At 36.1% G+C, this 23,873-nt stretch overlaps 2 protein-coding genes across 4 annotated transcripts in view; both read right to left on the bottom strand.

The window, feature by feature from the left end:
- The window catches only part of hcn2b (hyperpolarization activated cyclic nucleotide-gated potassium channel 2b), a 29,675-nt gene extending 25,851 nt beyond the window's left edge, over positions 1–3,824 (bottom strand). The window contains exon 1 of the mRNA XM_059569484.1: positions 2,817–3,824. Coding sequence (XP_059425467.1) covers positions 2,817–3,535 — 719 coding nt within the window. The 5' untranslated portion in view covers positions 3,536–3,824. The remainder of the gene's footprint in view (positions 1–2,816) is intronic.
- Positions 3,825–5,577: 1,753 nt separating this feature from the next.
- On the bottom strand, positions 5,578–22,199 carry bsg (basigin). 3 transcript variants are annotated; one of them, XM_059569481.1, is made up of 9 exons: positions 21,975–22,198; positions 16,530–16,880; positions 15,573–15,747; positions 15,071–15,159; positions 14,824–14,963; positions 9,096–9,375; positions 6,925–6,949; positions 6,674–6,747; positions 5,578–5,972 (listed from the first exon to the last, which is right to left on the bottom strand). In XM_059569481.1, exons 1-8 carry the CDS (start codon positions 22,042–22,044, stop codon positions 6,687–6,689), a joined length of 1,191 nt encoding a protein of 396 aa, XP_059425464.1. In that variant the 5' UTR covers positions 22,045–22,198; the 3' UTR covers positions 5,578–5,972; positions 6,674–6,686. The 3 variants fall into 3 exon arrangements, 2 of the variants coding, with proteins under 2 accessions (XP_059425464.1, XP_059425465.1); XR_009437909.1 differs by lacking the exon at positions 6,925–6,949 and having other exon boundaries at positions 9,083–9,375; positions 21,975–22,199; XM_059569482.1 differs by lacking the exon at positions 16,530–16,880 and having other exon boundaries at positions 21,975–22,193.
- Between the last annotated feature and the right edge of the window lie 1,674 nt (positions 22,200–23,873).

Below are 23,873 nucleotides of genomic sequence, written 5' to 3'. Positions count from 1 at the left end.
AGCATGCCAATTGCACGCTCCCTCAAAACTTGCGTCATCTGTGGCATTGTGCTGCATGATAAAACTGCACATTTTAGAGTGGCCTTTTATTGTGGCCGGCCTAAGGCACACCTCTGCAATAATCATGCTGTCTAATCAGAATCTTGATATGTCACACCTGTGAGGTTGATGGATTATCTCGGCAAAGGAGAAGTGCTCACTTACACAGATTTAGACAGATTTGTGAACAATATTAGTGAGAAACAGGTATGTTTTACACATAGAAAAAGTCTTAGATCTTTGAGCTCAGCTCATGAAAAATGGGGGCAATAACAAAAGTGTTGTGTTTATAATTTTGTTCAGTGTAATTATGTATTTTAAAAAAAAATTATACTTTATATTATCATTTATAATGTAATTTTAAATATAGAATTTTGGTATTGTTTAATGTTATGATTGTGGGGTTTCAAGGTTATATAATTATTATTATTTTTATTATTATTATTATTTCATCTTGTATTCATTATTTATTTTTAGTTTTTTATTAAAATCATTTAATTTAGTAATCATTAGTTTTTTTATGACACATAATATTGAACAGTATAATTATTATTTTATTGTTTTGATGTATTTGTTGTTTTATTTTATTACTGATACTCTTATTCTCTCATAATGAATGGCTATTACATAAAAAGTTATTGTGTGCATAAAATGAGTTGTTTCCTGTTGAATGCACAGTGGTGTACTAACACTGTTGAGTGATATTCTTTGGAGACCCACCAAATGATGGTGAAAAACACTGGTCAAACCAATTATGGGCCTGTCGTTAATCAAAACTGCATTAGCTACTGCTTAAATTGAAGTAACAATCTTGTATATTAGCCTTTATTGGAAGTTAGTTGATTTAAAATGAATCTGTTTTTCAGTGTATTTGAGGAACACCCTCTTGGCTCTGTTTCCTGGGAGATGATTAAGTACAGACCACAGAGGAGACTATATGAGTCAAAGTGCTTGCTGGGAGAACCACAAACAAACCATTGAACTATATCACTGAGATATAGTACTAAGCAAGCACTCCACTTTTTAATCACAGTTTTTAAAAAAATCATCAGCTCCATAGGATAGTTTTATTCCCACGGCTTTGATAGCATTTAATTCCAGACTTTATCCTGGGAGACTGTGAGGGGATCATTTCTGTAATTTGAAGCAAGTGTCCTGTCTAAAATTTCCTTTGTAGTTTATCCAGCTTTTACGCAAAAGGATTTCCATAAATGTTCTGGTAAATTAAACACACCTTATGTGCAGTTATTACATTATGAGTTGTTAGTTGTTACACACCTGATGACGTGAAACCGCTTTAGTGAAGCTGCTGCTGGTGTTGATTGGCCATCACTGATTAATCTAAGTTGACTAAAAATCGAATTAATGTGATGTCCTAATCCTTATTACGAATTATAATAAGTATTGTGCAGTGTGTGTGTTTGATATTCAGAACTATGAGTTATTCCATGGAAAGAGTGCCTTTTGTTTCCCCTCATCAGCATACGTGTGAATCATGACTCAAAGAAAATGCCAGCTGGTACTCTGATGAAAAATCTAGAAAAATGTAATAAGATTATTTTTTGTTAAATTACATTTTTATTTATAGTTTTTTTTATTGTATCGTATTTATTTAAATGAAACATTGTATTTTGTATTTATACTTTATTTTCTGTTTATTTATTTTGTGTCAACTCTGTTACCCCACCCCCTTTCATTAAAATCTTTTTTTTTTTAATTGTCATAAAATTATCAGAATTATGTGCCACCTAGTTTGTAAATCACTTAATCTTAAAATGTACATTTGTCATCAGGGAACATCTGAAATAGTCAACCCTGTTACTGTGATTTTGTACAGTAAACGTGTTTTTTGAAAAATGAATAAAATATATCATCATTAAATTCTCCTTTTAATAATTCAGCACAAATAATACAACTCTGTTGCTTTTTTTTAATGACAAAGGTATAAGTACATGCCTCCTTGATTGTACATCACCTTATCATAAATTTTTACATTTGTCTCTAGTGGGGTTTATTTTGATTATTGGTGAATGAATAAAAAAAATCAGCATTACATTCATAATGAACACCTTGTAAATGTGTTAAGACCTTGGCTAAATGGCTAAACAATTTTTCTTCGTCAAATTGGTCAAATCTGTTACTATTTTTTTTTAAGTACATTTATTTATTTACTTACTTGATACGTGATTTGAATGCAATTTACTCTGTCTACCAAAATGTTAGAGACCTTGGCTGAATTGCTAAAATATTAGCAAAATAAATGAATACAAATAGCAGCATTAAATTCTCTTTCTAAAAAACTTGTTGTAGTGCACTGACTAAAACTTTAAAATGTCATCTCTGTTACTTTTTTAAAGGTATAATGGTATCATATGAGAGTTCCTCTTTGTGTATTTGTCATTAGGGGACGATTTTAAATAGTCAACCCTGTTACCGTTATTTTATACAGTAAACAGCTGATATTTGTGAATGACTTCAAAATCAACATTAATGTATATTCATAATAAACACCTTGTAAAAGTGTTAAGACCTTGACTAAAACATTTTTTGTCAAATTTGTCAACTCTGTTACTTTTTTTTAAGTATATTTATGTATTTACTTGATATGTGATTTTAATGCAATTTACTCTGTCTAACAAAATTGTATATATTTTACAATGAAGTAGCTTTTTGTTGCATGTTTGTTTTTAACATAAAAGACACTTTTTATTGTATTCAAACATGAGCATTTGCAACAAGGTTTTGAGTCTCCACTGGTGTCACTCCATCATGCCTACCTGAAATCACTGTATGGATGAATAATCCAATTGCCAGCGGATTTGACTCGTTCCTGTTCCTTCTCCACTGCCTTTTGACTCCCAAACATACGCAGTGAGAATTTGTTGACCCCGGGCTGTAGCATGGAGCTGAACTGCCTCTGCATGTAAGTTTGATTGTCCCTGGCTTCCGCTTCATCTGCCGTGATCTGGCCATCCTCAGACTTGGGAAAGCCGACAGAACTGTCCGGCTGCTGCTGCTGGTTCGAGCTCGGTCCTTGGATCGGTGGAGCGCTGGAGAAGGAAACTCTCGAGTCCTTCTTCTCAGCGGGAGGAGCAGCGGCGGTCGGGGCAGGAGTGACCGAGCCGTCCATGCTGGAGGTGCTGGAGTGACATGCAGATGCTGGGAAGCCTCCACCTGTCTGCTTCTCCTGCTTGGAGAGGGTTGAGGACAAGCTCTCGTCTCTTCGGCAGTCTCCGTTGATTACGCATCTCATTCCGGTGCCATCCTCGCCGTCAAACCCACTCTTGTCCCTGGAAGCATCTCCGTGGCAGAGGAGCGCGGTGGATTCCGTGCTGCTTCCACAGGAGACGGAGGCGAAGTCCTTGTTGTTGGAGATCCTGCTCGCCGCTGCTCCCCCTCCTGGCGTTACATTCTTCATCTTGTAGGAAGAGTCAAGGATGTCGCCCCTGCTGCGAGTCTCTTTGTGGTCTTCATCGCCGTCCTCCGCTTCATCCATGACAGCGGTGCTTCGAGGTGAATCCTGACGCAGCCAGATTGCGAAAGCGCAGACGTGGGCAGATGCTCAGTCCTTTACTCCGCGTCCCAATGTCACCAAACAACTACATTGCTATGGCTGCACTCGTTCACTCCCTTACCTGGTACCCAACCATCACAAGCGGCGTGTTCCTCTGTGCTCAGATAATGAATGGAGTCAGGAATTAAACTATGGCAATGATAAATGAGTGGAAAATAGGGCGAGGTGCGCTATATTACCCGAGGACCGGTGTTAAATATGCAAATGTAGGGTTAGTTGTATGTAATAGTATGTTTCATGATTAATTATCCAGCTGCACATTTCTTAACATGATATTGTAAACAAGGATATCTGAAATGAACGAAAAAAGCGAATTTGGCGGTCTTTGTTTACATTTGAAAACGTTTTAAAAGAAAAATAGAATATTTGATGACTAAAATTGTCTTTTTTTTTTTTAAAGTAAATTATTGGTTTGAATCATATCAGATGTTCTTTCTTATAGGCCAAGCCTGTTCCATTTGACTTGAACAAAGAGTGCCATTTAAAAGTCATTTGAACTTAATTTGTTTACTTTTCAGGCCATACACATTCATAAGGGTCATAATTTAGGCTATCATTTTGTCAAGTTACAAAACATTGGTTTCAAACATGAGGCTTTAAGTTTTCAGTAAGTTTTCCAAAAACCTTTTTTTCCCCCCATAAACTAAATATTTAAGGAAACCACTAATATTTCCATAAAAGGTTTTCAGTCTCTTGAGACGTTTTCGCGGTTCATCTTATTTTCAAAATCATAAAAAGCACTGGTTTGTAGCGCAAGTTGTTCAGTTACTGCTAATGAATCGGAACCCATTCAGAGAAAATAGCTTAGGCTACTTTCACATTACAAAAGAAAATAAGGTGGACAGATATGGTATCACCTAAATATTGACATTAGGCCACGCACAGCAAACACTTCATTCAAAAAGTTAATCATAGCCTAGAGGTGATATCAAATACTTTAAGGATTTTTATTATATTTTGAAGCTTTAATTAAATAAAAATGCATTGCTCTTTATGTGGATCACCCCTCAGATGTCACAGGCCTCGGGTCATTTATCCAATTACTAAATATATTTCCATGGACAATTGTGAGTAGTAGTAATACTATGGTTGACTATTTAAAAAAAAAAAACATACAGGCATAAATAATATGCTTTATATTCTGGAGCGTCTCCTTGTTTCCAACCTAATAACGCTGTGATGTTTGTCACGTAGAGCCGCTCCCTACAGCTGAAGCGAATACATGAGGAAGAGTCGCCCCCTCCTGGTGGCTCAAAGAACAGCCCAACATAGGCATCTTCGTTATCTTGCCAAATGGTTTATTTGGTTGAACACACCAAAATACTCAATAGACAGTTAAAATCAAATAAGTTTATTTAGATTGTGCAAGTCAGTACAGTAGACAGTGTATTAGATTTCCTATGAAGCCAAGGCAACATTTATACACTTCTAACAATGTCTTACATTTTACACATCTCTTAACTTGGAAATGGCACACATCCAAACACTATACTTAATGTATCACAATGCAAGTATGATGGTCTATAGCAGAGTATCACTTAAGCGAAAGCCTTCACGAAAACCCCACCTGCACAAACTTTACCTAAATATTTATAACTATATCATTGTCCTCCATGTTAGAATTTTGGAAACAATTACAATGGATTATGCGTACCGCAAATGACACACTGTACTAGCACTTGGTCCTTAAACGTTAGGCAGGAGGAACCCTACAAGTCAACATCAGAAACTGCATTATCAACTTTAAAAGAAGCTTGTTTGACATTATTAAACAGAAAATTGTTAGCCTGACAAAATAAAGTAGCATCTGATTATTCACACGGAATAATAGCACACTAATGTTGCAGCGACGACATGAGTACTGCACATAAGTTGTTCATTTAAATTATTTCAATAATTAAAACTAGAAAGTACAATAAAGTGGCTAAACATTAAGGTTTACAGAAAGGAGTACGACTGCAGTCATAGAAACCTGATTCAGCTCTCTATTTCTATACATTAAACATGGTTAAAGTTTCATGCGGCTGAACAGTGATTCAATTACACTCGGTAGATGTTTTGGAAACAGTGAAAGAAAAAAATTCCTTCCCACATTAAGAGATTCACTAAACACACACTTCTACAGCAAGACTACAATCATGCAGTTACCCCCCCCCCCCCCCCCCCCAAAAAAAAAACTATTTTAAAAACATCAGCTGGCAGCACAAAATGAATAGGAATAAAAGTAAAAGGAGACCAATTATCATCTCAAGACGTTTACACTCAAGCAGAAGGTTAAGAACGCGCAGGATGCACTACAACGTTATAATGTACTCAGCAACTTAATTCTCCATCTCTTCGACAGTAGTCATAAGAACACCTGAAAGAAATAAAAACTCAGCTTTGATGTGGTTAAAAATATATATAGTTTATATTACACTTGAGGGGAGGGTTACTATTTTAAGTAATAAACTACAATAATAATAAAAAAAAAGTTAAATTATAAATTGTATTAACTGCATAAAATAATTTATCACATAAATCAACTTTTTGTACAGCTAATATTATACAAGTCCACAGTATAAAAGATACATGTTAAAAATAAACAGTTGTAATAGTGATTAATATCTAATAACACTTATAATTCCTTCAAATCTATTTAATGCACTTTTATATTCCATTACAGAACTTTAAATTATAAATTGTATAGAATTATAAGCTGTAGTCTTGTTTTATTTATTTTTAAAAACATTTAAATGACCAAATATTTCAATACTGTTTATAATCACATGCATAAAATGTAAAAAAAAAAAATATATATATATATATATATATATAGTTTATTATACAATTCTACAATATAAAAGATTGCAGTTGCAATATTAATTATGAGAACATACATACACATATATATATATATATATATATATATACACACACACACACACACACACACATACATATATGTATAGTGTATAAGTGTATAAAATATGGAACATTAATGTTCCATAACGGGTTTCATATATTAAACATTAAAACAATGTTCAATTGGAAAATAATATTAAAAGAATAATATTTCACCTTTTCGTCCTTCTCAGTTGGAGTTCCTTTGCCGGACATTTTTGTCTTTGTGGTTTGTAGCGGCATTGCTCTTCCTGAAAAACACGGTGGCACATCAGTTCATTCGATGTGCATATTAATCTCCTGAGCTAGAAGCACATCTACAGCTACTGTCTAGACTTCAACAAGGCCTTGAAGTTCCTTTGAGGAAAAACTGCACAAATCACTTCTGCACCTCCACAATATCTCAGCACAAACAACAAAACACTTACAGTGGTGCAGATCCTGAGTCATCATCTACAGGAAGCAGGAACACATGAAAAGAAAAGAAAAAGTAGTTAACTCATGACAAAAGTACAACACTACAGTCTATTTGAACGGTCACAGTAGCTGGTCTAAAATATAGTGTGACAGCCTCAAGACAGTCAGAACTGGAAGTTTCAAAGCAGAGCACCTAATGAGTAATGCGATTTGGGGACTGGAAAACCTTGATGCTCTTAATTCAGTTACTTCTACTGCTAAATCTGTACACGTCAACTAAACACCGCTATCAATGTTTTCACAGCACTACTAATAATGATTCATGCAGAATAATGCATTTACATCAACCATGCGGTCTGATGTTGGATTGAAAGAATATGTTTAGTGGTTTTCAACCCATGAACAAACAGTTCCAATCAAAAAATCATTTGTTTGTAGCACAACCTCACCTACAGATGTAGTAGAGAGAAAAACATTGCTCCTTTTCTGCATCAATCATGGTGAAGGCTCTCAAACAGCATTATCACACATTTGTAAACTCCTGCACTGGACTTCTGGAGTCAGCCTATCACCCTGACACCTTCCTACTGAAAAATCTCCTGCCTCGGGCACATAAGTGGGAAAGTCTTTGGATATGACAATGGCTGTATGGAAATGAAAGTAACACCCAATCACAACCTTTATGAACCGGAGGGGGCAATTGACTTTTTTTCATTTTCAAAATAATAATAATTTGAGTATTATCTGATTTGTTGGGAACTTAACTTATTTTGTGGAACTTAAGTCACTATAAAACGTCTGTGTAAAAGACCAAATTAAAAGCATTTTTATTAATATATACAGATATATAATAAAATATTTATTCAAACCACAACAGAACTACATGTACTAAAAAACATTTTGAGTTTAAATTATAAAATGTATAACATTCTTCATAATTGTTGTATATTTAATAATAGGAATAGATATCGTAGTATTAGGGGTGCTCTGATTGATTGGCTATCGATCACTAGGGCTGGGCGATAAATTGAATATTAGCGATAATAAAATCGCAATAATTAAGACGAAGTTAAATTTGAAAATAGAGAATATTATTTCAAATTAAAAAAAGAAAAAGATGGCTTTAAAAAGATCAGTGTCTGTGATTGTATCCGCAGATACTGCTTTCTGTGATAGGCCTCAAAAATCCTGATTGGAGCACCCTTTAGTAGTATAATGTCAAATTTTTATAATACACGCAGTTGTGTGGAGGCTTTATTATAAGATATATCTTATTTATTTTACGCAAGTGTGTATGTAACAGATTAAATTGTCCGGTTACTGGCAAGGTTGTGCTTCAGACAGACACAATCAGAAAGAAGAAACTTTATAATAAGATGTGAGTTGACACCCAACAAACATATACTTCAAAAAATAAGAAGCTGAATCTGAGTTTGAAAGACTTTTGCTGAAGTTTTCATGCAGAGAGCATGTCCAAACCACCCACAAAGATAAAAAAAAATGTTGGGATTATATATTTTGCCACCTTTTGTGCCATAAGGGTGCTGCCTCTCAGAGATGTAGAGGAAGCCACTGCTATAATCTAGGGCTGAAGAACATCATGCAATGAGAAGATGATGCAGAGAGCATGCAAGGCAGTATAACATGATCCGTCTGAAATGTCATATTAGTTATTATGTATAATACCTTGACATTTAAAACCCATTCTGAAGTGCAATATGTCAGACTAAACACTTTCACTGGCTACGGGAAAACCAAAAAAAGTTGCTTTTCTTGAGCCCAAGTCTGACAAATCTAGTACATTTTATCTTTTTTTTTTTAAGACTAAATGCCAGTGAAAGAGTTGGACTTCTCAGCCTATCAGGGAGAGCATTCAAACTCCCAAAACCACCCGTTTAAGCAAAACCACTTCAGTCTGACATGCAGTTTTGAGCACTTACCACAACGTAAAAGCAGCAGCGAACAGAGAAATAAACAACGTAAATAATAAAAATAGAGTCCACTAAGGAACAGCCACACACTTCAGCCAAATCAAAAAAACATAAAATCAAACTGATAGGATGTTTCACCATTACAAATTCATAAACAAAAATTTTACGTTACATCCAATGATCATTCATTTGTACATTCACGAATATGGAAGTGGAACATTATTACGATGGAAACAACTGGCGTCACATACCGTCACTGATCTCGTCTGGCTTTCTCCTCTTCTCATAGATGAAGATGATGGTGATGAGAATAATGACCTCAGCGACAATGCCGAGGAATGGCCAAAGGGCGGCCAGCTGGCTACGCACACGCAGCTGAATCTTATCACTGGCTGATCCCATTTCATTGGTGCCCTGGCACTGGTACATGCCCATGTCCTCGTTGATGTCCAGGTCTTTCACGTACAGCGAGGTCTTGTTGGGGGTGTTCTTGATCTCATACTTGTCAACAGTGCCATTGACAATGGGTGTCTGTGTTGACGATGCAAAATTGTTAGTAAGTTACTAAGGCTGATGATACACAGGGCAACTTTTTGAGCAATGTTGCCGGGCAACTTTTGGCAACAGGCTATCAGGTGAGACACAGGGCCAATGAAAAATCTAAAGATAGAAATTTGTCCATTCTCATTGGGAAAGTGCTCAAGCAACATTGCTCCAAAAAAAGTTGCCCAGCAAAATTTCTCTAAAAGTTGCCCTGTGTATCAGCATGAGGCTATTTCTAATAACTGCTAGTGCACAACAAAAGTTATTAACAATCATCCAAACATAATTAAGTAATTTAGACAAATTAATTAATGCACTGTATAAATAACAAGATACATAATATAAAACATTATAATATAATATCAGATATTTTATGTAATTAGTACTCAATAGGTTTAACACCAATAATTATATTAATTTAATCACTACCACTGTAACAGTTAAATTACTAATTATTTTATTCACAGCAGGGCTTTGAACTGGTTCAAGGAACAAAAAAACTGGAAAAACTAAATTCGGACAGGAACAGAACCAAAATCAAATGTTAGAGTTCTGAAAATAATGGAAAATTTTAAATGGCCATTACCCGGTTAATAACGTTATTTTCTTCCATTTAATATTTTAAATTTCCTGTCAACCAATCACACATTCCAGTAGTACGGCCTATATATAGGCATATAGACAAAATATATTTCCCTTAAATCATTGACAGGTTAACAAAACAAAACAGATCAAGTCTTGTCATGCAATAAACGGATAGGCATTACAGCTAGGTTAATAAATGTTCATAATGCCAAGTGTCATTTAACACACCTTTGCAACCCTATCCAACCTTCAAATGGCATGGTCAGGTATAGGGCTGGGTACCGAACTTCGATGCCTTTATGGTATCGTACGAAAAACTTCGATACTATGAGTATCGAAAAATTATTTATCTTTCGGTGCCAAAAGCCATGCAGCCATTTTTTTTTTTTTTTTGCCAAGCGGCTGTGTCTTGTGTGAGCTTGTAGCATACGTGCATGTAAGGACCTAAATTCGCCGTGATTGGCTGTCCACCACCATGTGACGGGGAGGATTTCTGAAGATACTCGCAGTCACACAACAAGTGTAGTTGTCTATTCTCAAAACGTTTCCGTTTTACAATGCCAAAGAGGTCTAAAGTGTGGCTACACTTTATAAAAGTGGATGTCGAGTCAGCAAAGTGCAACATATGCGATAAGAGTATTGCAACCGAAGCCAGCAATACCACCAATTTATTGAAGCATTTATTTGGATGAGTGTTTTTCCCTCCCTCCCTGTTTAGTTTGGTCTACTCCATTGCTTATCTTGAAACACACCCCCTTTCACGTCGTCTGAAAAACAGAGAGAGCGAGAGAGATCCGGTACAGCGATCTCTCGGAGCAGCAGCAGGCCACTGTATACGTTCACTTAGAACATAGCCGACTGTGTTTACGAGAATACTTGCAGAGACAATTATTTTGATATAATTGTTGTGTATGTGTTCATTCAGAAGTTACGATACGCGAAACATTAATTCATTCTCTGTACGCGCATTGTCTGAAATGCTGCTCACAGCTCGTGCTTTGAATGCAACGCAAATTGTTTAAAATGCTTGAATCAGCAAGATTTAGAAACAAGTGCTAACGATCAGCTACTATCCGTTTCACCCCTTCAAGCGAGTGAACAACGCGAATCAAGTTAGGAATTTTACATCACTATTCACTATAGCCCATCGGACTGGAAAACACAATAGCCCTGGGACGTGGGGCTAACGATTTTGCAAGCCCTGCACCTCAGATCTATCCAGTTTGTGAAACACTGGATTCGTTAAACAAAATAAATGATTATTTTAAAAGATTGACTCAAAAGAATCATCGGTTCACTAACCGGATCATGAACTTGTATTACCGAGCCAAAGATCATCTATTATTGAACATCTCGAATGAATAAAGACTTCAAGTTCATCTTTTTGGTCCCAGTCTGCCCCTGAATGGCGCACTCCTATCCAAAAAGCACAACCAGTTTTATTAACCCTCTGGAGTCTAAGGATATTTTTGAGGTCTGGAGAAGTTTTGTCATGCCCTGACATTTGTGCTTTTTTCAGTTTCTTATAAATTTCTAAATGGGTAAAGTCTAATCTCACTGTAATCAGCACAAACTGGGCTGTAATAATATGTGAAATTATTGTACGTACATGATTGTGTTTTTGAGAAAAAAAATATGTTATGCCTGGTTAGTGAAAAACTAAAAATGTTAAAACACTTGAATAAGGCAAAAAAAACAAAGAACAATGGTTCCCGGGATTTTTGAGGACTGGAGCTTGTAGCCTAGAATTTTTCTAAATTATGTGAAAATCATCTTGTTTACTCACTTACAGAAAACAATATATTGATTTAAATTTTCTAAGACACTTTTTGTTGGTAAAAGTCATATGTGAGTAGGCATCAACCATCATGAATATCATTGTGATTTACACCCGAGAAGACAAAGGCCTGCATAATGAGCTGCATAATGAGCCTTTCAGTCATCTGTGCCACTGAGAGGAAGGAGTTACAAGAAAGAATGTGAAGCCAAAACAAATGTATATAATTTTATGTTTGTAGTTTATTTAGAATATATTTAATTATCCCACAACATAATTTAATATCCACTTGGGGGAGCAGTTAAACAGTTTATTAGGAACAATCAAAGCTGACTTTCAAACTAATTTTTTGCATCATTACTCCTGTTACACAATCCTTCAGAAATCCTTTTAACAATCTGATTTTCGACAAACAAAAAAAAAAAATTGTTATTATTATCATTATTATTAATGTTGAAAAGAGCTGAGAATATTTTTTCAGGTTTTTTAGGGTGGATAAATTAAAGCACCATTTTTTTGTTACAGTTACATTTATTTGTTACATTTATATTATTTACATCAAGCTTTTGAATGGTATAGTATTGTATATTGTTATTGAAACTTCATAATGTTTCTCTTGATTATACATTTAGTCAGGAATTATAGTTTGGAAAAAGTCAAGTACTAGTAAAATGTTTACACGTTGTGTGAAAACTAGTACAAGTATATAAATAAATAAAAAGAGACTTACTCCTTTTTATGATCTCTGCTGAATAAAGTACTTCATTCTTTTTTTTCTGAGGAAATCAATTTCTCAAATCCTCAACCACATCACATCTTTTTGGGGTGATTTGTCTTATTCCTCTCATCGCGAAGCAAACAGTAAAATAGTGAGTAAACAGTAAAAAAAATAGAACAGTAAACAGTCTCGCTGCTTTTTCTTCTGTGTGGGCGTATTCAAGCCGCGCGCTTCAGTTTGAATCTGAATAGCGCATTCAGCGCGGGGGCGTGGTCACATTAGATATAATGAAGGGAGACGTGGAAAACGGACATTGCGTTGTTTTCATATGGATTACTTTAAAGGCGCAATATGTAATTTTTCTGCTTTAAAAATAGCAGATATCACTATATCTATGTTATATATATTTTTTAGTTGTGTACTTACATTATCCCGAAAGTTTCCACGAACTTTCAAATCCAGAGAAAATTATAGTTTTATTAGAAGACACGGCACGTTTCTTTATTTCCGTTTTGTCGCCCGTCTATGGCGTCATATAAACTTTGACCCCTCTAGTTTATCTAACTTCCTGCGGAACTGCCAAATACAAAGGTGAACAGAAGCAAAGACGAGACGAAGAAGAAAAAGTAGTAGCTAGTCTTGATCGAGACTATTATATTTTATATTTATATTGTTTATATTCGTATTTATACTTCAATCAATAACTTAGTTATGGATCATGATTATGCTTTGCCTGCACATTCTGTGAAGCGCAAACGTATGGGTGAAATAAATGACCTGAGAAGGTTTTGGGACAAGAGAACAAACAAGACACGGGTAAATATTGGAGTTGCATTTCCAAGATAGAGAGAGCTTCGTGACAAGCTGAAACTACAGAGAGATGCTTGCATTCTAATAAACAGGTATGCATACATTCAGCTAACTGTATCTATCCGTATATCTTGTGAAACGATGATGTCTTGTGTAGAACGCAGACGGACTAGCTCTCATGTAGAGTATAATGTAAATCTACATGTGTTTTATATCTAGCTGGATAAAGTAGCTTTTTTTAACATATATTGTGTTTTATACATATATTACTACTAGCTAGATGGAATATTGATTTGATAGGGGTCTGATAATTCATATATCTCTCCGTTCGAAAAGACGTGATTGTCAAAATACTAGGCTGCTGCTGCTGTAGGTGAAGGGAGACCGCTGACAGAGCAGGCTCTTGTCTTCATGACAACAATATCTATACTTCATGTTGAACATAAATATAAAGCCTACTGATAAAGGACACCGTCAACAGTATTGATGGCAAAATAGACGATGTTTGACAGGTGCAATATTTGAAAATCGATAATTATTTATTTATTTTTTAAATTACATTTATATCTGAATTTATGTCAAACATCAAAATGTCATGAATTAATATGTATTTGTGTACAAAATTACATATAAACATATTTTCCTATTATATTTTGCCTGGAAACGGTTCCAACACGCGTGCGTGTCGCGTGAAAAATAGGCGTCGGTTCTATTTCTAGCAAGCACGCGTTTTCGCGCGGCTCACACAGGCAGTCTGCAACCTCTAACCTATTAACATGGGAGCCGAATTAAAAACTGACACGCCATGCAGCTGATACGCTTGCGCCACGCATCCAGTGTGTCGCCGGCCTCAGTTAAAATGAGTGAGGAATGTGGGGAGCGACAGAGCGCGTGTTCCAATGAACAACAACTCCCATGAGCCTAAGCTCTTTCCCGACGTCATCAACGCACGTCTTATGTTATTATTTTGATTGATGACCCCTGGTGGCCAAAAATTCCATACTGTGCGTTTAACAGAATATCTGTTTTCGGCAGCACTTATTTGGTTTAAAAGTAGACATGTCAAGCTTTCTATAGATATCTCTCTCATGTCTCTTCGTTGAGTATTCACTGAGTTACAGTTAATTTTAATGACGTGTTTGTAAATGAAGATCAGCGCAGAAAAAGGCTGCAGACAGCACACCTTGTTTGTTATCTTTATTTAAAGTGCACAAAGTTTTGTTATGTCTGTATCCAAAAAAAGTAGACCCTTTACAGATTTGATTGATGCATTGTTCTTATCTGTACGATTAAAACTGAAAGTGTAATTTAAGTTCTTTTCGGGGTTATCAGGAGAAAATGACTCATAACGCGTATATGCGTTAATCGACTCCAGAGGGTTAACAATGTTATCCTGAGCGTGAAGTGTTACCAGAATTTGGTATCGAAAAAAGTATAGTTAGGAACAGGTATCGAAAGAAAAATTGGCACCGGATCGAAAGATTTTAAACGATACCCAGCCCTAGTCAGGTACCAATCTTATGTCATTACAACAAGCTTCATTTACCTTTTCGTTTTCATTTTCACCGAGCTTATACCAACTCCAGTCAGTAGGCAGGGGGTATCCATGGCTCACACATGTTAGGACAGCTTTGTCTTTCTCATTAGCATTTTCAGAGTGTTTGTAGGCCCCTACATATGGGACAACTAACAGGAAGAGTATAATTATGGGTGAGGAGTACAATATGCCTGAAAAATGCATGTAATTCATGACGCGTAACAGATGCAGTAATCTGTCAGTCAAACTTTCTTACCTTTAACTTCAATAGTAGCATTAACCTCAGGTTCTGTTTGGAAGACACATGCATATATTCCAGCAGAGTGGTAATCAATCTTTTTAATTCTGCCACAGAAAGAAAAACAAGCAATGAGACAAAAAAATAATTTATATGCCAATTGAGATCCCTCCATATAACGACAGCACCCTAGCAATAAAGGTGGAGGGGAGGACAATACAAGTAAAGGAGATCTAAAATATAAAAGTAAACAGCTTTTCCGGTACGCTGCTCAGGCATCCCCATGGATATTTTTCCGACCCAGCAGTTCTAATGGGAATTAGGGTCAGTGAATGTGGAGTGCCGGAGGCTCTTAAATCACACTACTGCTTTAACAACTCCATCACACAAACTGAAAGGCTGCATTATAATGTCATGGACCTGTAAACACTAAATCTGAGGAACTTATGCTGAAATTAGAGTGCTATATTTCACTCTTCTTTAGTGATACAATCATTTACATAAGGATCGAGGAACATACATGTGTTCAATGAAATATTTTCCAGGGGTTGACTCTGATTTTTCAATGGTCTTGCCATTATGGGTCCAATAGTAGCCTTTGACCATAAAAGAAGTGTTGGTAAGGTTGCAGCTGAGTGTTGCAGAGGTCTGGTTCTGGTCGCTCACCACCTCTGGTTTGGTCGTGATGACTGGATCTGCCAAGGCATAACAGTTACACAAACATTAACTCTCATAACATTATGACTCTTAAAAAAAAAAAAAAAAAAAAAGTGATCACTGCTGAAAAGGACTCTAACAACCTCTTGGTTTGATACAGTAAAAAAATACACTTAAAAAATACATTTGGAATGGAATGGACATAATGGAATGGAAGGGAACATTGCTGTCCAGATGTTCACCACAATGTGAGCTGTAAGGCACATTGTGCTCTATCAAGGGAGAAGTGAAGGTACATTTGGCCTACTAGGAAACATTAAGTAAGCAGTTTGTAATGAAAACGAATGGGAAGAGGGAAGGAAATTCGACCAATCAGCAACTGGTTTGGAGACCATGAGCTTATGAAAACCTATTGTGGAAAATACTAGAAATACCACCAGAAGGGTTAAGCCACAGATTTAAAGAGCTTTTTAGATATTTACTGAAAGCAAACCATGTTAATGAGACATAATCAGAGGCCTTTTTCAGAAATGAAGGCCAATTAGTGTGTTTAATACCTTCTGACCGGCAGTAACGTTAACCGATCAATGCAATTTCATTAATAAAAAAGTTAAACTTTCATCTCAAGCTCTAGACAGTGATAAGCTCAGAAGGCATCAGATTACTATGAAAGGACAGATGGCACTAAAGCAGTCATGTGACCTGGTCTCTGGTCAAAGGAATAAAAGGAGGGCAGAGGGCAAGGCAAGGGAGAGTCTGAATCTACAGGACTTCCTCCTCTACGCTAGTGGAGACGTTGCGATACCACAACGTAACTCACGTTCAAACACTATAACGTTCGCTTGCGAGCGAATCCACTTGACTTTGGGTGGGGTCCTGAGGTCATTGCGGTCAGGGTCGTTGGAAGCACGGCACTCGTAAACACCCGTGTCGTTGAGAGTTAGGTTGGTGAGGATGAGCGTGCTGGTGGCGTGGTTGATATAGGTGGCATTGATGCGTACGCGATCCTCTTTTGCACCGTCAAACAGCTGAGTGACCGTTTCAATCGGCTCTTCACCCTCAATGAACCACCACTGAACTTCGGGGATGGGGTTCCCTATGACCTCGCAATCCAGCTCAGCACTGTCTTCTATGAGTTTCATCTGAGATAAGGGCGATTTTATGAAGCCCGCTGGACATTTGATGAGTAATTTGGGTTTAGGGTGGACAGTTCATAGAGATGATATGAATAATGGTTAGCAGACAGGCAGGCAAAGAAGAAAAGAAACAGCAGAGGAGAAAAGAAAAAGAGAGAAACATTAGATGGAAAACAAAGGCGGCATACACAAGAAAAACTGGATTTTGAGCATCATGATGACAAACTTCAATGCTTCATGATAACCAAAACCCAACTGAAGAACATTAGAAGCAAGCACTTTTAAAAGACAATGAGTTGAAGTAGGCCTGGGCGATAAAACAGTATCAACATTTAATCGACGGTACACCATCGATAGCGATAGAAAAAATATTTGATATAGCATACGATAAAGTGACACAGACCACACAGAAAAACACATGCTGTAATCCCTGCCCATGTTGAGATTGAATAAAAAAAAAATTATATTAGCCAAATTTAAAAGAAACATTTGCATTATTTGAATGCAAAACTGGTACAATCAAATCTCGTGTGCATCAGTGGCACATGAGATGCGGTGAAGATGTAGGTGACGTTGTTGCATTTTAATGTTTTGTTAGTCTAGCCCATGAGCTGCGAGCTGCTGCATTAACTTATAACATTAGTGTAATTAAATTAAATATAAAACGAGCTATCGGTCACTACCAGGACAGAGTCCAGAGCCTTGATCATAACATTGTAACAGGCACCAGTAGCCTACACTTAGCAGCATATAGCGCCCTCTCGACGGTAATGTTTTCTCTTGATTCTTGGTTCTAAATAAATGCGACTTATAGTCTAGTGCGACTTATAGTCCAAAAAATACGGTGTATATAAATTTAGATATTTTGCACATTTTTATAGACTGTTATTTGCATTGACGATTTAATACGCTGCATTATTTTGCTCATTGCACCCTTGGGAGACGAGCCATAAGTTTCCTTTAGACTTATTTAATCTGGATATAAAACATAAGGAGATACATTTAAATTTTATTTTGTGTTTGACTTAAGTTTTTCTTAATGAATTAGGCAAATTAAAAAAATACAGTGGTTAAATAAATAAAAAAAAAAAATATATATATATATATTACTCTTTTGAAAAAGGTTATAAAAGAAAACTGTCAATTACCGATACCGAACAATATGAAACATTATATCATTGATAAAAAATGTTATATCGCCCTGCCCTAAACTGAAGCATGCATTAAAACCAAAGGTTAGCATATCAAGAAATGCAATGAAAAATGACATCGAACATTCACATGAAATAACAGGATGACCATGATGGTGATGATTGATAAAGCTTAAAGTAGTGGTTTACTCAAAACAGGAAATTCTGACATCATTTATTCATCATCATGTCGTACCAAACCTGTATGAGTTTCTTTTTTTCCCACTGTGGAACAAAACATTTTTACCCATTTCAATGGATTCAAAAAACTTTTTCAGAATATCTTCTTTTGATTTTCACCAGAAGTCAGTCATACAGATTTGGAATCTCATGAGGGCGCTTTCCAGTTGAGCAAACTACCCCTTTAAAATTTGCCATAAGATTAGGATTATGAACAAAAAAAAAAGTTGACATGTACAGAGTAAATGAACCTAAAAACAACTGTTTTGAGGCAACTTGTGTAGACTTGAAGCATGTTTTCCGGAGTAAAACAAGGTTGTACCATGTTAATCCCCAATGGAGAATTTCAGCAAAACGACATGTAAGTACGTATGTAGCAGCTGGAACAACAACCCTTCACATCAATGACAAGAACACTTTGAGATCCGCCCCAGACCTGTTGTTGCTTCTTGCGGTGTAGCACATGCTTTCAGTTTATTTGGTTTCGATACAATAGTAAGGTACTGCTCCCTTTTTGTCCGCTGCTGAGGGAGGAATGTTTTAGTGGGTTAGCCAGGGAAGGGTAAAAAATGGTCCACAATTCACATTACAGTCAGAGCAATGAGACTCCACACATGCCTCAGGCCTGAAATAACATGTGCCCTTTGAAAGCAGAACAGGCTTCATTCATTTGACCATCAAGAAAGGTCACCTCCAACGTTCACTAAGTGGACCACAAATAAGAAAACATAAACAAGCTCTAGAAGGAATTTAAGCATATATTTGTATATATAGTATACAAATAAAAGAGTAAAAGAATTTAGATTTAAATGTTAGCATTAGGCGGACGTATTAACCCAATAATTCAAGACTAAATTATAAATAACTCCAAACAGGGAGAACAGTAGAGTACAACAAGTACCACTCGGTACAAAGTCTGCCACTTCTAGATTTGACTTAACATGTTTCTAGCAAACAAGTCAATAAGTTCACCTTCTCACAAGCTGACATGTGGATTAATTGGACGAAGAAATATTGACCTAAGGTCGACGGTTTCAAAATTACATTTTCTTGGCTTCATCTCATGATTGAATGCGATAAGCCATTCTCTATAAAATGCATTAATGTACATTAAAAAGTCATAACTGTTTAACCACGAGGCTTTCAAGATTGTTACCCTTAAAATGTACATGAGACATTCACTTTGCTTAAACACTGCATAAAATAGATATCGTATTTTCAAGACTAAGTCGCACTTTTTTTCTTGGTTTGGCTGGTCCTGCGACTTATAGTCAGGTGCGACTTATCAAAATTAATTTGACATGAACCAAGAAAAATTAACCAATAGAAAACAATACCGTCTACAGCTGCCAGAGGGCATTCTATGCTGCTCAGTGCTCCTGTAGCCTACACTGAAAACAGAGCGCCCTCTCGCAGCTGGAGACTGTAATGTTTTCTCTTGGTTCTAAATAAATGCGACTTATAGTCCAGTGCGACTTATGTTTTTTTTTTTTCTCATCACGACATATTTTTGGACTGATGCGACTTATACTTAGGTGCGACTTATAGTCCGAAAAATACGGTAGGTTTCAATTTAGGCATCATGTGCCCAGATTCAACTCAATCACTAGTCAAAATGTGACAAATTTCAAAATATCAAATTTTGCTTTATTTTGGTTTGTCTTTTTTTAATGTTCATTTCATCCCGATGAAAGTAGCGACATTTTCTGACGCATTATGTCGAACATTTAAAAAAATAGTATATAAAAAAAAAAATTAAGATGGATTTTTGGATCTATCATCAGTTGTTGATTGGATTTATGTATGGGTGTTGCACTTTAGAAAAAAATCAATGCAAGCTTGTAGTCGTTGTGGACAGATGGGATTTAAGGAGACTAAATGATTCATGATGTCCGACGTGTCACAGAGAATCTGTTTATTTTTTTATATATATATTTTTTTTCCACTGGAAGTTAAGACATTTAGATTTAAAAGCAAAAAAAAAAAAAACATCTATACATCGATGAGTCACAATAAGATATTTAACATTAAAATTTTTTTTATTTCAGACCAATTTTTAGACTAGTCAACTAATGGTTCAGGCCAACCCAGTTACGAGTTTTGAAATAGTTTTGCATATCCCTACAGCCTTCGTGAGAACAATTTAAAAAGCTGAAGGACAGGACTATCCTCACCAACCAAGAAGTGTGCATGCTGACAAAAACACTTTTTTTAAACGCAAAATGGCTGCCAGTAGCACACAAAGCAAAAAGCAATCACAAGCTAAATCTCCTCATATCTATTCAAATGCAAATGATAAATACCTGCCCATTTGCTCTAACCCAATTTACTGAGCAAAGCACAAATGAGCTGAAGATTGAGTTCAAGGGAAAACCGGTTTTAATTCTGATCTGGAGATGCTACAATTTCCACCATCCAGCTACGCGGCCTGAAATTCTACTGTAGCATTGTGTACTATGTGGCAACTCAAGAACAGCACGAGTACACTTGTTGCACAGATTGTTCCTTTTTAAGGAAGTATCAATGCTTACGTGCAGAAAAGCACCTCCTAGGGTGTTTAGCACTCTATTTCTAACTGAGAGCATGAAGCTGATTAGGTTTGGATTTACCGACCATGCATTCATCAGCTGCTGCTGGGGGACTAAACAAATAATGAGGATGAAGCAAAAGTCACTTTCATTACTCTGCCATTTTCATTCAGTATGCCAGAAACTGATTTATTTAAAAGGGTGGACAGGGTATTTAATATATTTAAATACAAATTCCGCAGTACATGACTGACATTTCCAACTAAACTGCTAACTTTCATTACCATAAGTAAGCAATGGTTGATCGCCTACAAGTTGATTGGGTTTGCATGGATTCCTGTGCCATTTCCAGTGATGGAACATTATAATGAGCTTAAGCTAAGCCTTTTACTGAATAGGGATAGACTAAAAGATGAAAACTGCTGCCGCCTCCATGACTGGACAATCATGTTTCGCCTCCCTCGGTTTCCATTATATGATTACAGGTTACTCCGAACTGATGTTTTACTAGGCTTGACAGCAGGCCTCTAGAAAACTAGTCCGCACAGGTTATCATGGCTGCCTGCTGCTTACCGTGTTTAAGACCTCATTCACTGGAGTAACTGGCCTGCTAGGGAAGAGGACAGCCATTAATATTTTAACAAGGAAAGATAGGCTGAATCCATCATGTAATAATTAAAGATCAACTAATAAGCATGATCCTCTGAGAAAAGATCTCCAATTTTGGGAAATGTGTAACTTGGGTTACAACACCGAGTTGGGATTAAAGGTTCTCATACTAGAAAAAAAAAACCGCAAATCCACATGGTGGGGTAACGTTATGTTCAGTTTACACTTTGCCTTTTAACACCACGATAATAGGTTTACGTCGCTAACATCTCTTTTTTTTAGATTAATACTATATACACTCCAATTTTTGGATACATATTTCCTTTGTGTTGGGATTTAAGACGACTTAAATAGCTTTAATGAGTAAAAACTTTTCCGCTGTTGCTATAGCGCCATGCGCGTGCGTCGTTTGCCACTAGGCTCGTGCGCGACAGTTTGCCGACGATTTTAACGGCCTTTAAACATTTCGAGCCATTTCAAACATTCATATCCAATGTATTTTACTTTTTTGGACGGTGAATACCGTCGACCTGTCGTCTAGGTCGTGTTTCTGTCAACAGACGGCCTTGTGAAAACGAGCTCGTGAGCGTTACATGATCAACAGAAAAACGAGACGCCTTACCTGTCAGAGCCTCGGCTTGAAACCAACCGATACAAACGGCGAGAATTACGCCAAACAGCTTCCTTCTCATGGCTGGATGTTTTTAAATACGTAACAGTGTAAATATCGGGCCTGTTTCCAGAGGCAAAGACGGTTTGAAGCAAAGCACTCGGTGAAGCCTCTTCGTCCTCTACTTGTTCCGACGAGCTCACTTGAGAACGCGCACGTAATTCAGCTTAGAAGACCTGCGTCATCACGTCCGCTCGTCAACGTCACCGCCCTGTTTTGTGTGTTTAGGCTATATAAAAAAAATATTTCGACTTAGGTTTTCAGAAACTACGTAACAGGCTATGTCATATTAACTAACCACTCGTGTTTTATCGCTAAGCATGGGTATACTGTTCAATATTCCTCTAAAGCTATACGTTTACCTAGTACACTTTTCCTTGATGTAGAATGAAACAAAGTTGCGGGGTTTTTGGTTTTGTGTCATCATAAGTAGCCTACTGAATGTCATGTGACTAGCGCCAAAATATATAATTAGTTGCACAAAAAGATTATCATAACAATCTTTCTTCTTTTCTATATATATATATATATATATATATATATATATATATATATATATATATATATATATATATATATATATATATAGTCCTTTTAAAATAAATACACAGACACCATCCACCCATTACTTTGTATTAAAACAGGACTAAATTTCGATTCTGCTTAACTTCTACCTTTGTTTTCCACAGACACATGAAGTTACAAAGGTCTAGAGTGGTATCATATGGGGTAAAGAAATGAGTAAATGAGATTTGTAATTTCTAGTTCAAAAGTCTGAATCCATCCTAATCAAAGAGATTCAAACTGGGCTCATTGTTTGCTTGTTCCATTGATTGTATATGTTCCTTCATTGGAAAAACAGACATGTTACATCTATCTTGAGATATTTATAATGGGAACTCATTGTCTTATTTTGTAATGATACAGAACTGCAAAGATGTGGTTAAGCATCTTGTAGATCCTCAAAATTGTGCAGGTTGATGGTGCCGTATAAACAAGAACACAGTCAACTAAACTAAATAACCATCTTACCAAATAAATATTTTACAATGAAAAAAATAACAACAACCGTTTTTATTTGAATTTATTTGCTTTTAATTCCAGTTTTATACCAAACAAAATACTTGTATTCCTAAAAACCCATGTAGGCCTTTGTGAGAATTAGCATTTTAGCATTAGCATAGTTTTAAGATGAGCAGTTTTCATTTTCTTTTGCGTAACATTAAGTCTATAGTTAACATTTACATTGAAGAGAGCCTTAAATTTTGTTCTACAACATAAATCACCGCAATCACGGATAGATTTGTGTACTGTTTGCTGTTAGAAAGCTAGAGAGTCATGTCGTTATATAACTGTTTTACTGCCTCCAGTGGCTTAAACGTCAATGTTTTATTCATGTAGGCCTATAGCAGTCCATAAACACTCTGATTTCAATCTTTTAGTTTTCATGACAACAATGGACCTCCATGGTTTCTGCAAATTAAAGCAAACTAGAAAATACAGATTTAGGTACAGAAATTCAGTACGGAAAGTACAAATGCAAATGCTTTACCACTTATTTCTACTTTTAAAACAGTTCATTTATGTAGGTTTAATGCAATAATGTCTTGTGGATTCTGACGTTGTGTTCTGGTGGTTTAATTGGGCTGAGCTTTATGCTGTGGACTATGAATTCAGAGTAAATATTGATTACATTTTCTGACCAGCAGGTGGCGTAATAGCTCAAATGTTTTTCAAGGCTATATGGCCTTGGTCTTTTGCGGGGGTGCAATGCTCAACAAATCATATATTAATTCTTTGAAATCAAATAATAAATAAATTTTTTGAGATTAAAAGTTTATGTGGATGACC

The sequence above is a fragment of the Carassius carassius genome, chromosome 16 (genome assembly GCF_963082965.1).
Source record: "Carassius carassius chromosome 16, fCarCar2.1, whole genome shotgun sequence".
NCBI lineage: Eukaryota > Metazoa > Chordata > Actinopteri > Cypriniformes > Cyprinidae > Carassius > Carassius carassius.
Note: the sequence above shows the minus strand (reverse complement) of the source record. Positions and strands in the feature narration are given on the sequence as shown.

What these genes read in the sequence shown, in the direction of transcription:
- bsg (XM_059569481.1), bottom strand. Translation starts at nt 22,044, where the DNA reads ATGAGAAGGAAGCTGTTTGGCGTAATTCTCGCCGTTTGTATCGGTTGG. An exon ending in GTGAAAATGAAAACGAAAAG is followed by an intron (nt 9,376 to 14,823) that starts GTAAATGAAGCT and finishes TCGTCAACACAG; the next exon opens with ACACCCATTGTCAATGGCAC. An exon ending in GCCAGACGAGATCAGTGACG is followed by an intron (nt 6,950 to 9,095) that starts GTATGTGACGCC and finishes TGCTTCCTGTAG; the next exon opens with ATGATGACTCAGGATCTGCA.